The sequence below is a fragment of the Solanum stenotomum genome, chromosome 12 (assembly GCF_019186545.1).
Source record: "Solanum stenotomum isolate F172 chromosome 12, ASM1918654v1, whole genome shotgun sequence".
In the NCBI taxonomy this organism is placed as follows: domain Eukaryota; kingdom Viridiplantae; phylum Streptophyta; class Magnoliopsida; order Solanales; family Solanaceae; genus Solanum; species Solanum stenotomum.
The window spans coordinates 29,314,467-29,330,362 of NC_064293.1; the positions used below are offsets into that span (position 1 = coordinate 29,314,467).

At 34.9% G+C, this 15,896-nt stretch overlaps 1 protein-coding gene and 1 pseudogene across 2 annotated transcripts; both read right to left on the reverse strand.

The window, feature by feature from the left end:
• Nucleotides 1–2,332: 2,332 nt before the first annotated feature.
• Nucleotides 2,333–9,026, reverse strand: LOC125848538 (cleavage stimulating factor 64-like; annotated as a pseudogene). Its single transcript, XR_007444532.1, has 10 exons — nucleotides 8,888–9,026; nucleotides 8,601–8,678; nucleotides 7,815–7,989; nucleotides 5,355–5,388; nucleotides 5,001–5,221; nucleotides 4,750–4,827; nucleotides 4,446–4,481; nucleotides 3,699–4,130; nucleotides 2,920–3,219; nucleotides 2,333–2,681 (listed from the first exon to the last, which is right to left on the reverse strand). The product of XR_007444532.1 is annotated as a cleavage stimulating factor 64-like (transcript).
• Nucleotides 9,027–10,014: 988 nt separating this feature from the next.
• Nucleotides 10,015–15,689, reverse strand: LOC125847929 (vesicle-associated membrane protein 721-like). The gene is made up of 5 exons (XM_049527651.1): nucleotides 15,285–15,689; nucleotides 12,858–12,999; nucleotides 12,648–12,768; nucleotides 11,325–11,387; nucleotides 10,015–10,434 (listed from the first exon to the last, which is right to left on the reverse strand). Exons 1-5 carry the CDS (start codon nucleotides 15,475–15,477, stop codon nucleotides 10,279–10,281), a joined length of 675 nt encoding a protein of 224 aa, XP_049383608.1. The 5' UTR covers nucleotides 15,478–15,689; the 3' UTR covers nucleotides 10,015–10,278.
• Between the last annotated feature and the right edge of the window lie 207 nt (nucleotides 15,690–15,896).

Below are 15,896 nucleotides of genomic sequence, written 5' to 3' on the forward strand. Positions count from 1 at the left end.
ATCGAAAAAGTTACAACTCATCGAAAAAGTCACAACCTAAGTTAATGATATTATAGTAATTTAACATTCAAGTTAGGAGTTCATGTTTTTAAGGTAATATAGATATAGATATAGATAGATATTTGCATTAATGAAATATTTATCTCATAAAAAATAGTTATTAAATAAATAATAAAAATAAACTAATACATCTATGTTTATGTAATAATAACTATTTTGAAGCAAACTTCCTGACAATCTAATTCACAAAAGTAAAATTGATAAATAAAGTCATTCTTTGTCTTGAACATCAAAAAAAAAAATCATGACAATTATCTAACTCTTAAGAAGTCTAATAATTTTGGAAATAGTTATTCAGAAGCATATATCTACATCACAACTTATTGAAAAAGTCACAACTCATTGGAAAAGTCACAACTCATCGAAAAATCACAACCTTTTGAAAAAATTCACAACTTATAGGAAAAGTCACAACTGATCGAAAAAGTCACAACCTAAGTTAGGGATATTATAGTAATTTAACATTCAAGTTAGGAGTTCATGATTTTAAAGTAATATAGATTTTCATGTGATAGAAAATTTTATTTTTTCAATTTTTTTATTTAATATAAAATTATATTTTATTCTTAATTTTTAAATAACATAAATTGTAAGAAAATATAATATAATATACAAATTAGTGGACAAATTCAAATAAAAGTGAAATACAATACATAAACACTCAATTTTCAAAATTATTACGTTGCTCCCATAAATGTTCTATTAATGCATTATGGAGTTCAAAATGTGCATTTTTGTCCTTAAATTTTTTATGTCTAGCTAAAAATTATTCAAACCGGGGATTTTCATTTACCACAATTTCTGTCGTTGGAGTTGGAGCCTCTACGACATCTTGAATTGGTGCATTTTCACGTTCATCCTCAATTATCATGTTGTGCAGTATAATACATGTAGTCATTATGTTATGTATTGTATTGTTATCTTGTATTTAAATTATCATATTATGTATTGTATTTTTAAATTAAAATTTTCATCTTATCATTTTAATTTTGTGTATTTTTTATAGTGAAAATTAATAATAAAATCAAATTATATTATTGACGAAAATTAGAAAAAATCAAAATACTATTAATTCGGGATGAAAGTACTAGTATATATTAAATAATATATTTTTTAAAATATTATATTACATTTAATTTTTTTTTATGAATATTAGATATTTAATTAATGACATAATATGTAAAATAATATGTTAATTAGAAATAATAATAAAGTTTTGAAAAAGTGAAATAGAGAGTGTGAATAGTAGTTCTCTATTCTCCAAATTTGGAGAACTACTATTCAACGCTCTAAATTTGAAGAATAGAGAGTGATATGAAAGTGGGTTGGAGTATCCATTCTCTATTTTACTCTCTAAATATAGAGAATAGAGAGTAAAATAGAAGAGGGTTAGAGATAGTCTAATACTTACATAACACTAACCAGTTACCAAACGAGCCGTTAGAACCTGACTTTGGCTTTCACCAGTTACATGACTCAAATGTCCATATAAGGATAAAGGGCAGGGATGACAATGAGGCGGTGCGGGATGGGTCAGTTTCTCCCTGTTAAAGTTTTGCTTTGTTCTACCACGTTTGTCTTGTTTAAATATAGCTTTGCCCTCTATTTAGCTTTGTTTAGCCGCGCTTCATTCAGTTCCTATTTACATATTCTTTATTTTCATTATCAAAATTTAGTATTTCTTTCTATCTAATCACTCTAACATTACATTTTCATTTCTTGTTTTAGTAATTTTTTAGATATATTAGTTGTTGATTACTTTTGTTACGGTAAAAGCAGTAGATCTATTATACTATATTTAAAGATCAATTAATTCAAACTCAAACCTTTTTTAACACATTAATAAAAAATATCAGCAGTAAATTGTACATTAACTATGAATTAATTGAAAGTTCATGTGGCTGCTAATTACTTCAATTTACCCGTTGCAACATTAAATTGGACAAAATTTAATAGTCGCTCAAGTAGTAAGTGATAAACTATTTCTAAAAGCTTTGATCCACCCTATACCATCCCCATTTGTCATCCTTATATGAGAAAGCTTTGACCCGCCCTATCATGCCCCAATTGTCATCCCTATATGAGGGTGGCATCGAGTATTACACTTTTATCGGGTGCTTCCCGTTTAATTTTTGAAAATAAAAGCTTTGACCCGCCCTATCCTGCCTCAATTGTCATCCCTATATGAGGGTGATATCGAGTACCACACTTTCATAGGGTTCTTCAGAACAATAATAGGAATAAATATTTAATGCTTGAGTACAACTGGAGCTACAAAACTCTTTCCTCTTTCTTTCATTTAGCTTGTAAACAGCCTGCTTATAGTCATTACATGAATGTAATACACCCAAGTGCATTTTAACAATCCTTTGGAAATCAATCACTTTACAATATGGTAAATGATCCAAAAGACAACATGCCCTTCTGCACAATTATTTCGGTGGGGCAAGTATCTGAGGTCCTTGTCACGTATTAAAGTTTGGCTATGTTGGCTGCCGAAGCATCTGTTGGAGCTGAATGACCTGCTGCTGTTGATCTGGTGGCAGTGCACTTAACTGCTCAGGAGTGAGACTCAGTACTTGTTGCAGCAAGGCAGACTCAACGTCCGAGGGAAGCTGTACCTGTTACATCCCATGCGATTCTAAATAAAGTATCAAATCAAAACACTAAGGGGCATTTAACATATTCACATTGAAGATTGTATGCATCGAATGTATTAGTTATGCACACTTTCAAATCAATATATCAAGCAATAAAACAAATGGAAGTAGAAACATCTAAATTCACTTATCATTTGCAATTGATCTATCTTAAGTTCCTTCAATTGATTACAAAGAAACCTCAACACTCTAAAATTACCTGAGTAGCTTGTTTATCAGGGTTTGACATTTCTGCTGCAGCTAAAACTTGAGTCGAGCATCCTGACTGGGGCATAGATACACTTGCATCAGGTAAGGCATAACTTATTCCATCATTTAGCCTTGTCGTTTTCGATGGCCGACTCAGAAGATCTAGATTATATGCTGCCCCTCTCTTCACCTCAGGCAAACCTGAAGGGTAAGCTGGTCTGGTAATCAAAGATGAATTATTAGGAGCCTGGGGTCGTTGAGAGTCTTTATTCGTATTATCCAAGACACCAGACACTACTGAAGGATTTCCCTGTTAATAAAAAAATAAAATTATACAAGTTCACATTGATGTCCCTTTGGAAGAAACAAACTATAACATCACTGAAGGTAAGTCTCTTGCAGAAAGATACATACTGTTCCATATAGATACTATCCTATGGACTTCCTATTTTATTGTGTTTGGGAGACATATCAAGTAAATTTTCCATGAGTAGAAAAGGGGTAAGGAGCAGAGCTTGTATTATAAAGCAACCTTTTGCATAAGATTCTAGTCATCTTCTTGTTTCATCCTAAATCTATTAAGAGAATCCAATATTTAAGCTCTCTTCCTTTCTACGGAAAATTTATTCTTTGGAAAATTACTTAACCATTCAAGCATGACAATCATCCAAAGTAAGTTATATTGTCCTTATTAACTTATTTTCAAATCAATGTTCCCATAGATTTTATATTTTGCCAGCTGTGTTCGTTTGTTGCAGTTGTAGACTAACAGTAAATAAAGATATACACCTGAGAACCTTGTTCCAATGATGGGGTACGCATTGATGAAGGAGGAGGATGATATCTTGTCTTTTCTGTCCCCAGCTGACTATTATATGTAAAATTCATGGAAGCAACTGGCCCAGCTTGTTGTAAGAAAAAAGGCTGCATTTGCTGCTTTACAGCAACAGAAGTTCCCACTTGAACTGGTGGATTAATTGACACATTGACTTGGGTTGCATTGATGGAAGGATTTCTAGAAGGCTTAGGCAACTGACTTTGCAAAACTTGGTTCTGCGATTGTGCTAGTTGAGTCTGAGGCTGTGCCTGGGGGAGTAAACTAGGAGGAAGTGGGGGTAACCCACGAAGAGACTGAGTTGCCAGTTGTTGACTTTGCTGACTATCTAGAACCAATGGCTGCAGCTTAGGTGCAGCAGATTGCCGAATGTTTAGCGTCTGCAACTGCAAATTTCAAAGATTATCAGGTGTGGCTCTTTGACAAACTGATTCCTCAAAAAACAACTAAAACAGCAGCAGCAGTAGAATGCCCTAAATAAAATGAAGACAATATATGTGTGTCTGCTGATTTTCAAATAAAATCAAGAACTAGGCGATCCTTAACGTGATTCTGATACCAAAACAATAGGAATCAAACTCAAAAGAACAATAAAGGAAAGGAAACCTATATGAATTTTGAAAAGATACATTTTGACAGCTTATCTATATAAATATATATGAGAGAGAGAGGTATTAAAACAAAGGAGCCAGTGAACGAACCATTGGTTGGGTTACCATTCCCAGTATTAGCTGTGCCTGCATTGGCAAACAAATACAAACTAGTAACTGTGTGGTTTCAATAATCATGCAATGTAAAAAGAAACAACAGTGATATTCTGATGCTGAGAACAAGTAATATGACACCCTTCATGTTGCAATAAAGCATGCTCAGCACTCCAGAAAAGAAAAACGGCTATGCAATTTGCAATGAAGAATAGATGATTGTTTTGAAGTCAGCAATAACAAAAATACTAAACAACAGCAGAAACTTGCAATATGTTGAGCATCTACCATAGGTTAATACCAGAAAAAGAGCTTTTGACAAATTTGGAATTGCTAGCAGCAGTTGGCGTGTCTGTTCCTTGTTTTGTGTACACATTGCCTGTCATCAAAATTACAATAATCATGTCTAGCAGTTATCCACAAGGCTAGCATACTTGTGGGATTACATTGGGTATGTTGTCCAAGTTTGTTGCTATTTTATAATTTTGCAGCAATATTCAAGCAGAACTAGAAATATCATGAGTTGGAGACGTATGCAATCAACATCCTGACCTTGAACTCAGACATAACATCATTCAGTTGGCTCCTAGACAATTTGGACATATGTAGTGTTAAAGGATCTATCCCAGACTGACTGAATGAGTAGCCACTCTGAGCAGCTCCAAGAGCTCCTGCCATAACGGCTGCAGCAGTCATAGCTACTGACATGCCTAATGGCTGCTGAAGTGCAGAATCCACAGGGACAGCTGGTCCCCCAATGTGTTTTTGGGGATCTGATAGACATTACCATAGAAAATGTTAGATTCTAATTTCAAAGAGGATAAAAAACAATTGATGATATGACCCTTCTCTATTTTGCTTATTGAAAAAGAAAGGGTGAAAATCAGAAGTGAAATTGAAACATACCAACATTCGCAGTCATACCAGGTCCGCCGCGACCCTGCCGAAAAGACAAACATGGTCAATTGAATAGATGTTATTAAAAATTAGAGAAAAGAAGCATTTGCTTTCCTTACATGCTAATTTTTTGTTCGTTTCTCTTTTCTCATTTGGTGGGGTTCAACAAAGTATTTGCTTGAGTTGGAAAAATTGACGTCCAGAAAAATAATGGTAATACGTCACAGATGAAGTTCTCTCACAATATTTATGCTTCTGCCCTTCTCTTCAAGAGGGGTTTGAATATTAAAAAGTGCTACTTGCATCCTAATTTAGGAACAGTCTTCTGACCGGGCACAACTTTTAGGTAACAATTGGAGTTTTGATGTATGTAAATGAAAGAGGATTTAACAATGTAGATGAAGCTAACTTTTTAGAGAATTTACATTTTAGAATAGACGTTCGTGAAATTGCACCTTTTTTATAGCAAGAAAAATGAAAACTTAAACATTGTAGCAAATAATTCCTCATTTCAGTCAAGGAAGTATATTGCTGGCCTCCTCAGGTTTACACATTAACATGAGCAAGAGCCTTCTTTATCCAATTAATGCTGGGGGAAATTCAGTAGTTAATTATGATTTTGGGGTGAAAAACAGGACAATTTCCTGCTGCTTACTTGGTCTACCAGTGTTTTGGACGGCAAAAGGAGATAAAAGGCGACAAGGGTCTGTCTCACCAGTCACCACAAGGCGAGGTGAGCGGCGAGGCGCTCGCCTTTTTAAAGTGCGGCACCATTTAATACCAAAAAATTAAAATATTTAATTGCATATGTAAATAATCAAAATCTCAATAGCAATAACATATTAGCAAATATTTCAATTCAAAAACTGAAAATAGATAGTACATACTAAAAGTCTAGAACTTGAATGAGAAAAAAAACATAACAAAAAGTCAAAACAAAGGTAGAAGTGATTCTAAAGTCTGAAGAAGAAGAAGGAAAAAGAACCAGAGGAAGAAGAAAACTGAAGAAGAAAAGAAGAAATATGTATTGATTTAGACTTTGGAGTTGCCGGAAAAGTCTGGCTAGTCGCCGAAGGAGTCTAGTTGAAAACCCTAAAATTACCTTTTAACTTTTAAAATCCTAAATTGGTCGCCTTTTCTTAAGAAAATACAAAAGGTGACACCTTTCTTGCCTTTCTCGCCACTTGCTTCTCGCCTTTTGTCATCATGCTGTCGCCTTTTGAAGATTGCCTCGCCACAAAGCTAAAAGGCGATGAAGGGTCGCCTCACCTCTCTCCATTGTGGACGAGGCAATTGCCTTTCACAACACTGGGGTCTACATTTGGAGGTAAAATCATAGAGCGTCTGATGCGTGGCAAGGAGCAATAGAAGAATAGGGAGGAAGTTGGATATGTGGAAAAGCAGTACTTATCCATGGAGGAAGATTACCACTGATCAATAATGTTTTGGATAATGCCTAGGGGATTGGTCTAGTGGTAAGAACCAGCGCATGATCTTTGAAGAGAATTCAGTGACCATTCCAATGATAACATGCTAAACACCTTCCAAACCCTTTTTGTTGGTGAAATCATGGGGAAGTAGATACCAGTTTTGAAAAAAAACAAACATAAAAACATGAGGAAGTAAATGATCCAAGTTAGTTTTGGACATCATCGACTCCCTGATTCAATATAGGAGTCGCATCATACTTCTGTAATTTGAATCTTCTGTTGACTCTGTCAATGCAATTATCTCACTTCATCAAAAAGATCTTAATTTTAATTCAAAATAGAAAGTAAGACAGTTAATTCAAGATTGAAGGGCATCATAGATTCTTCCAACTGAACAAACTATATATCTGAAACTTTGTCATGATGAATACTTTACTTCAACAAGTTTTATGCGCTAATGACTAGTTTAGATGTCCAGATCAAGATAGGGTATCAAACAGAAAAGTTAGAGTAAGATGTGATCCCCAAAATCTACGAACGACTACGAAGAAATTGACATATGCAAGTCAGCTAGGTGAAACACTGTAGAGGCAAAAGTAGAATAAGTGAGCTAATTGCAGGTAGCTAAAATGGTTAAAGCACCAGATACCAATTTTGTCATTAACCAGGATAGAAGCCAGTCACATTAATGCTGGATACCTTAAAAAAGAATAAGTTCATCACGATCCTAGTGAGATGCCAACACCACCTTCATCTCCCACAGAACCTAATGAGATGCCAACACCACCTTATATGAAATTTAAGCATCTTCACAACTCCACTAACACTGTCATGGTTTTGAAATAGCCAGACGCCAGTTGTTGAGAACCATAAAATCCAATAACTTTAATATATATGGATATTTTGGTTGAGACAAGCAGGAAAATGGATGTTCACTCCAGGGACAAGAAATTAAAAAACAGGTAGAGAAATAAACTCTGTAGTAGTTTTTGGTAAGGAGTAATACAATAAATTGTCCAAGGAAATTTAAATGTATTACCTGTTCACGATTTCTGTCAGAATTTTTATCATTTTCAGCAAAATCAACTCTTAGCTGCCGACCATTTATCTCGTACCCCTTAAGGTTGCGGCGAGCACTTAATGCAGTCTCTTCATCCTTGTATTCGCAGAATCCATAACCTTTTGGTTTCCCAGTTTCTTTATCAATCACTAATCTGAGGAGGAAAATAGAGTGAATAGAAAGATGAGAAATGCTAGGTGGACTCATCCAAGTAAGAAAAGGAGGAGGAGGAAGAAATCAGCTCCTATCAGATGAAAAAGAGTCTCCTTCAGTCAGTCATCCTCCACATAATTCCCTCTAAACAGAATTTAAAAATCCTTGCTGGTGATAAGTTTCCGACCAGCTGCGATAAAAACTTCAAGCATTCATTTTTTATTTATTTTTTGGAACTGGACATGCATTCATTTTTATACAAAAGATTAAATGATATTAGGTATTCTAGCTGTAGAATTCACTTTGTCCATTAGTCACCTCAAATCCTCAATCAGCAAACTAACATCTACAGGGATGAATGACCAGAAAATCAGCATTACAAAAAACACCGAATTTGGGATGATCAAAAGGTTAAAAGAGTATTTGTTTTATCATCTTCACTATTTTCTTACAGATACTATAATGTTCGTGCACTTGTAAGTTGGAAACTTGCAAAAGGACAGTCTTTTATATCCTCCTACGGATAACAAAATCAGCTGCTTTAACTAAATAAAACAAAGATAAAGCAGTCCCTGAGTCAATTAAGGGAGAAGGCAAAGAAAATAAACCGACCTGAAGGAAACAACTGGTCCAACTCCTCACAGATTTGCATTAGTTGCTCCTCAGTAGCATCATATGGTATATTACCAACTACATCACCCACAAATAAATTTAAATTACGTTAATATCCTACTATCAGTACTAATATACACACAAAAGCAACCCAGTGTGTCCAATTGGTTAAAGTTCTAATCTTTTCAAATTTCAACTAATTCAGCAACACAGTTTGCATAATTACAATAATCCACACAGAATTTCATAAAACTGAGAGATACAGAAAATTAGGGGGAAATGCTAACCAAAAACGCGGCGACGCTGAGAATCAGAAGTGGCCATAATTGTTATAAGTTGAAGAAGAAGGTCCAGTGAATCAGCTTCATCCTTTCCCTCTTATAATTCGTGTCTCGCTCATTCCTTTTCAAACTGGGATTAAGCGAAGACGGCATTGCCAGAGCTCGATGAACAGAGGGCAGGAAAACGGGTCAGCGGACCCAATCACGGCAGCCCATTAATTTTACTGTACTACTGCCTCCGTCCCATTTTAATTACTTTGATGGAGACCAAGTTTAAGAAATTAAAAGGAATTTTTGAATTTTTTTTAAAAAAATATTGAATAGAAAATTACATCTTTTGGTATAGAATTGAAAAGAAGTAAGATACTTCTATATTTTTAAAAAATAAAGTGAAATAATTTTTCGAAAACACGTAAAAAGTTTGTTTGTTCCTAGATTGGTACGAAAGGATAAATGATGATACATATGTATCAAGAAACACCTTCTAACTTCAACTATAAGGTTTAAATTCCGGACTCGGAGTTAGAGGGAAATTAAAAATGGGCAACTATTGACGACCTTCTTCTTCAGTGAACATTAATATACTTTTTGTTATAAAATCTTTGTAGACTTAAAACAATGGAAGTTATTCTTCACATTCAAGGTTTGTCTTGTATGAGCTCGCTTTCATTGTTAGTCTTAAGCTCAAATAAAAGAGTCATTATTCTTCACATTTAACCAAGGTTAATCTTAAGCTCAAATAAAAGAGGAAGGTTGACAAGGATCGATTGGATATAATCTCTACCCTAATAAAAATAAGAAATAGATTGTGTAAATCTTACTCTTCTCAAATCTCACTTGTAAAATCACACGCATTTGTTGTTGTTGCTGTATAAGATGATTAAATTCCACACCTTACAATCAGCTCTCCATTTGCCCTTCCTCATCCCCCAATTCTTAGTAATAATATTAAGAAAAATATTTTAAAAAGTGTTGAAAATTTTACGTTGTTGGAAAAAAGGTTTGCTTCTTGAATAAACCAGCCAAGTGCCCTAAACAAAAATATATTCTTCAGCAATGCTCAAGGGTATGTAGGGTTACCAACATATAAAATGGTCAAAGACCTAACGCAAAACCAACTGGATGAAAAATTGATCATTGACAAGAGTTTCTAGCATTGCAGGTCTTTTTCTTATAAAAAGGAACATATCATTAACAGCACAAAATGACCTCTCAATGGCGGCATCATATACTACGACATTTAGACCAGAATATAAAGAAGAGAAAACTCAGATCCTTTCTGCTCCAACAAACAGAAAAAAAGTGAGTAGGCTAATACATACAGAACATACACCGTCTGTATTCTCACAGAACTGTAAATGCTGATATAAGACAAAGCTTTTCATACAACTATAGCATCACAATAGAATTCCACAATTGAATCCCTTGCAAACTGAGAGAACAATGATGAGGATCAAAGCTATCAGGATACCTAACACTATCAGCTTGATTTTCATGTTTTGCAGCCACATCTTCCTCCGTATTTGGGTTCCCGTGTTCCTGAAGTCCTGTGCCTGTTACAATCAAAGAAGCCACTAGCATTGGTTGGTGCTTTGAACAGATGGCACAAACTTCTTTTTGGGGCAAAAGCAACATGGAAACAACAGCCACCAGAACTCTATACAATAATGATGGTTAACTACAACAAAGTTGCTGCTTAAATGAAAACTGAGGCTAATTAATATCATAACAAATCTTTTTTTTTTGGAGGGGGGAGGATAAGTTGTCAACTAATATTATAACGAACTGATCAATTTGACAAGGATAAATACAATATCTTTAGACGTCAGGCGGATATTGCCAACCATCAATGGTAGTCCATCTATACAGCACTAGAACACATCTCTTTACAACATACAGAAGGGGGCAAGCAAACAGGTAAGCTTCTTTTACTCCTTTTTTTTTTTAAATGAAGAAAGAAGTATAAGCTTATTTAACTCCTTGTGTAAGTTGAGGATATGAGCACCATTGTCTCCCAACATCATAGGGTTACGAAAAAGTCAGACTAATGGAAGAATAAGGTAGGCAACAATCAAGCAAATCAAAGGCGACATCATCTTGTTGACAGGGCAACCCACCTTAGCCTATGGATAAGTCAGAATCCCATGCAATGCAAAAGGCAAGGATGGTGGGTTGTTCACTTGTAGCTCACTTATAAACCACATAGTAACATTAGCTAAGAGTAACCTCAAGTTTAGATTAACATGCAAAAAGTAATAATGAAATCCTATGAAGAAAGTTGTCCATATGAAGATTGAGCACCAGTAAGAGTCAATCCCATTCCCAAATGGTAAGATAATACAAAAAGCAAACTGTAAAATAAAATTGAAACCATCTGATTTAAAGTGTTCTCAATATAAGGATTTAAATGCAAGTTTTAAAAAAATAAATATAAAATGATAACCTGGTGATGAAGGTTCTCTGTCTTATCAACAAGAAGCTCTATCTTCTCTCCACGATCAAGAACCTAGAATTTCGAACAATGATAACATACCACATCAACTCTCATGATGTCGACCAGTAGAGCGAAAAGCATAATAACACATGAAGGAAAGATTTTGAAATGAGAAAAGCATTAGACGTAATCACAATAATCATTTCTAAATGGAATTTATGATTTGATAACCAAGAAATCCCCCTGAGCGCAAGTGACGCAAAGTTCAAAACTTGGGTGGATATTGGGGCCATCCCTCTACCCTTCTCCACTTGGATATCAGGCTTTTGTTTGCAGCAGAGTTGGAACTCGTAACGTGCACCTAACCCGCACATCACTTGTTGTACTGTTACCACTAGACCAACCAACACCCTGGGGGGGGGGGGGGTATGTAACTTATGGATATTAATAATGGGTAATCGTTTTTGATATAGAACCACTGGACAATCAAACCTATACTTAATACTGCCTTCTAGTTTACTGACCTATCCCGTCTACAAGAACCACTTTCTTCAACTTACAAGTTGAGCGCAATTGCTAATATAAATAATCTTTAACATTTTTCACTCTAATTTAAATATGACAAACATTAAAACTCCAAATATATTGATGCTTCAGACCCATCCTTGTGATCACATTATAATTATAACACTATATAATTGGGTTGACAGGAGAAGACTCCCTTCAGTCTAATAGTTTATCTTGTAGTAATGCACCTAAAAATTATTCAAGTGAACTAATTAGTAAGATTGTATGTAACTATGTAATGAGTTTATATAATGCAATCTTCAATTCTAGGGAATGATGAAGATTTGAGAAGTTCACTCTTCACTGACGGAGCTTGCCTGAGATCCCATTCCGATGTAATCACTTCCCCTTTGTTAGTAAATATTCCAAAAACTCCATAATTACAAGTTCTGAGCAGGTAGTCATTCTGCATGAATTGATCAACTTGCGCTCTACAAAATATTAGTGTTCTATACAAAAAAGATTGAGCTAAGAATGTAGTGCAGTGGAATGGAGTGGAGTAAAACATCAGTAACTATGCTAATGCAAGCTAGTTAGGTTCAGCTATATGAATCCTCAATATTCATTTCCCTCCATTTAGAAGTTAGCGTAATGATCAAAGAAAAATTTACAAATTTAGCTCAAGTATTTCTACAGTTGGCTGAAGGAATCCTCAGAACAATTATGAATCACATAGTTATCCAGGATATGGGGATTCAATAACAACATCACATAAGGAAGTAAGGACTAATGAACCATCAAACGATAGATGAAGAGACATTTTACCTTCTCAATGTTTTCCATCATAACACCCTTAACTTCTGAAACCTGTGCTTTCACTTTGGCAAGTTTGCTAATTTCCTCAGGATGTTCAGCACAATACTGCATATGCTCCTTCAACTTAGGGCTGCACTTAAAAGAGTACTGCAGTTAGATGACTCAACAGAAAGCTCTGCCTTCACATACCACTAAAGTAAACTTTTACTATTAAATTACCCAAATTCCTTGTTCAGGCTATTAGGAGGAGCTGTCGCAGCCTTCCCACTCCCATATTTTGACATGAAATCATCCTTAATGCGCTCCAAAAACGCTATTGGAATTTGTCTTCCAACAGACTCCTCAGCAACCACACAGTATGCTGTAAGGAGAATTATAAAATTAGCATAGGTAAGTCCACTAATCAACTAAATGCAACATTGGTATATTTCTGGAAGTGCGCAAGAGAGCAGAATAACAAACAATTTTCTAATATCACTCAGATTCTCCTCTCATAATAGCTATTTAATTCCATAGGTTAGACACTCAGATATGATGCTCTTCACTTGAGGGTAAATATAAAATCATCAGATCACAGTAAAGTAAGAAGCTAAGGAATTGCATTTTGGAAGGTCAAACATTCTCTTAGATATACATCTAGTCTCTTTCCAAAAAATGCTTTCCAGTTGCTAAGAATTAAGAAAAAACCAGTTTGACTAATGATGATCACAGATTTCACATTAGTGCCTTAAAGGCACTATAAGTAACTGAAAACAGTTAACAGTGCATCTAACAAAAACACAACTGGGACTTCAGTTCCCAGTGGCATGACAAGCTGTAGAAGAGAGTTGGACACAAGACGACATGGAAATTAAAAATATCAAAAAGGCAAATTAAATGATCTTGACCACCAGTGTCTTCTTTCCTCCAGTGGACAAACATAAAACATCCAAGAAATGTGATCACAGAAAAAGTGAAGCCAGTAAACTATGTGTCATCTGTGTGTGGGTAGGGGATTGGTTTTTAATCTACTACATGAACGTAGTAAACGTTTTGCTTCTCTTCACTTCCTCCCCCCCCCCNNNCCCCCCCCCCCCCCCCCCCCCCCTCTCTGACTCTTTTTTCCCCTTAATCTTTAAAAGATTCAATCCACCAAAATTGTTTCTGTGCTAATTTTAGTTTTTGGCCAGAAACCTCTTTCTCCTTATATTATTATATTATTCTAATGCAAGTGATTTCTGGATCTGTGGAGGAAAGAAGGACAAGAGAGTTTTGAAGCCGGGAAAATAAATGAAAAGAAATGATTGGTTGAGTTTGGTTTTCTTATTAGATAAAAAATATGTTATTTCAGGAGAATAAATGGAGTCTAAATTGTATTTGGCTGAATCAATCAATTGATGTTGAAGAAAAAAACTGTGTTACAGAGAGGGTGGAGTGAAGAGAAATTGTAAGGAGAATTGAGAGGGGAAAAAAAGACAGAGTGACAGGGAATGAAGATACCAAATGATGTTGGACAGTCAGGTTATTTTTGTGAAGAGACCAAAAAGTCTCTTTATTATGCAATGTAATAAGCAATTAAGGGTATTTAAGGAAAATAAAAAATGAAGACATTGCTAATCTACTACCTTGGTGCAGTAGGTTAGCAAAACCATATAGGTACTGACTACTGATTAACTCTTCCCAGTGCCCACCAAGTCTTAGACAGAGGGAAAGGAATCCCCTAGCATTTTGTGTATCTGTTGCGATTTGAACCCTGCTGTCCCATCACCCATGGTTTTCATCCTAGCACAAAAATATTACCTAAAGTGATGAATTCAGATGTATTTGATTATTAAGTTTCACTTTTGCATCTCAGACCAGTATAATGAAACAGAACTTCCAGAAGATCATAAATCTGAACCAACTCTCGAATCTAGTACACTCCCTCCAAATAAGACCTCAATTGAACATTTTTTTAAACAAATTGAAACCAAGTGATGCATAACCAATCGGTACATCTTATTGCTTATCAAGCAAATATAAATGAACCGAAGTAGTAAACTCATCCAACTTCACCAACCAGTCAGAGAAGTATGAAAAGAAAGCACTAATAAGATAATAACAATTATAATTTAAAAGGAGCTATTCCACTTTACCACCAAAGAAAACTGAGAAATACCCCTTACAAGCAAAGAACAAACAGTTAACACAATCGTTCCCCTCCCAGAAAATCCTGAAGTTCACGGTAAAATGGATACACAAAACTTAATCCACAGAGGGAACTGATCTACAAATCCACTGATCCCTTTCATTTCCCCTAATTTCAGATGCAACAATAAAAAATTCGTCCTAGCACACAAAATCCGGGAACCCCCAATACAACCAGGAATTTGGGTGAACTTCACTGTCTCTACAATCAACAACATATAATGGTTCACAGTACTAGAATTAATTTTAAGATCAATTTTAATCCCAGTACTAGAGTTAAATCATCATATTTCCGGATTAAGAATACAAATTAAATGAAGTTAATACCATAAACCACGATTTTCAGAAACAAAAAACATGGAACGATAATTACTCAAAATTTCTTCGGTCCCTTTTATATCTACATCAATAGAAACAAACCCAGAAACAGAAACAAAAACATCAACAGAAAACAAGAGCTTTATGGGAAAGAGAACTGACTGAATCCATTATCAACAAGGTAGTTGAAGGTATGACCATCACAGTTATAGGTGAACTTGTTATTGGAAGCAGGTAGCTTCTGAAGACACTGATAAGCTATGGAGTTGAAGTTACCACTGAAATCTGTGTATTCAGCCAATATAACATTCCCACGACCGACGAACGCATAGATCAAAGCTTTCTGTTGACCCATTTACAACCGATTTCTTGCTTTTCTGGTGGATCGCTGATCTGGTTTTGTGGGTTTTCTTCGATTTTGCTTAGCAAGCAAACAAAGAAGAATTCAAAGGTGAGAAAAAGTGTAGACTAATGGACTCCTCTATATCCTTGTGCCCTTTTTTCTCTCTCTTGATTTTTAGAGAGAGAAAGCGAGTCCACCACTATACAAGGCAAGTGACCGAAAGTAGCTCAATATTATATCGAACACCATTTTCTAATTTCTACTAAATGAAAACTTTTTTTTTTTGTTTGCAAATAAACCATTATAAAAATGATGAAAATGTTATTATTATAAATTTAAAATAATTTTTGTACACGTAGAAGAACGAATGACAAAATAAACATGAGAAAGAAGTTTGGATTCCATTTTCGAGAAGGGTATATATATCAAAT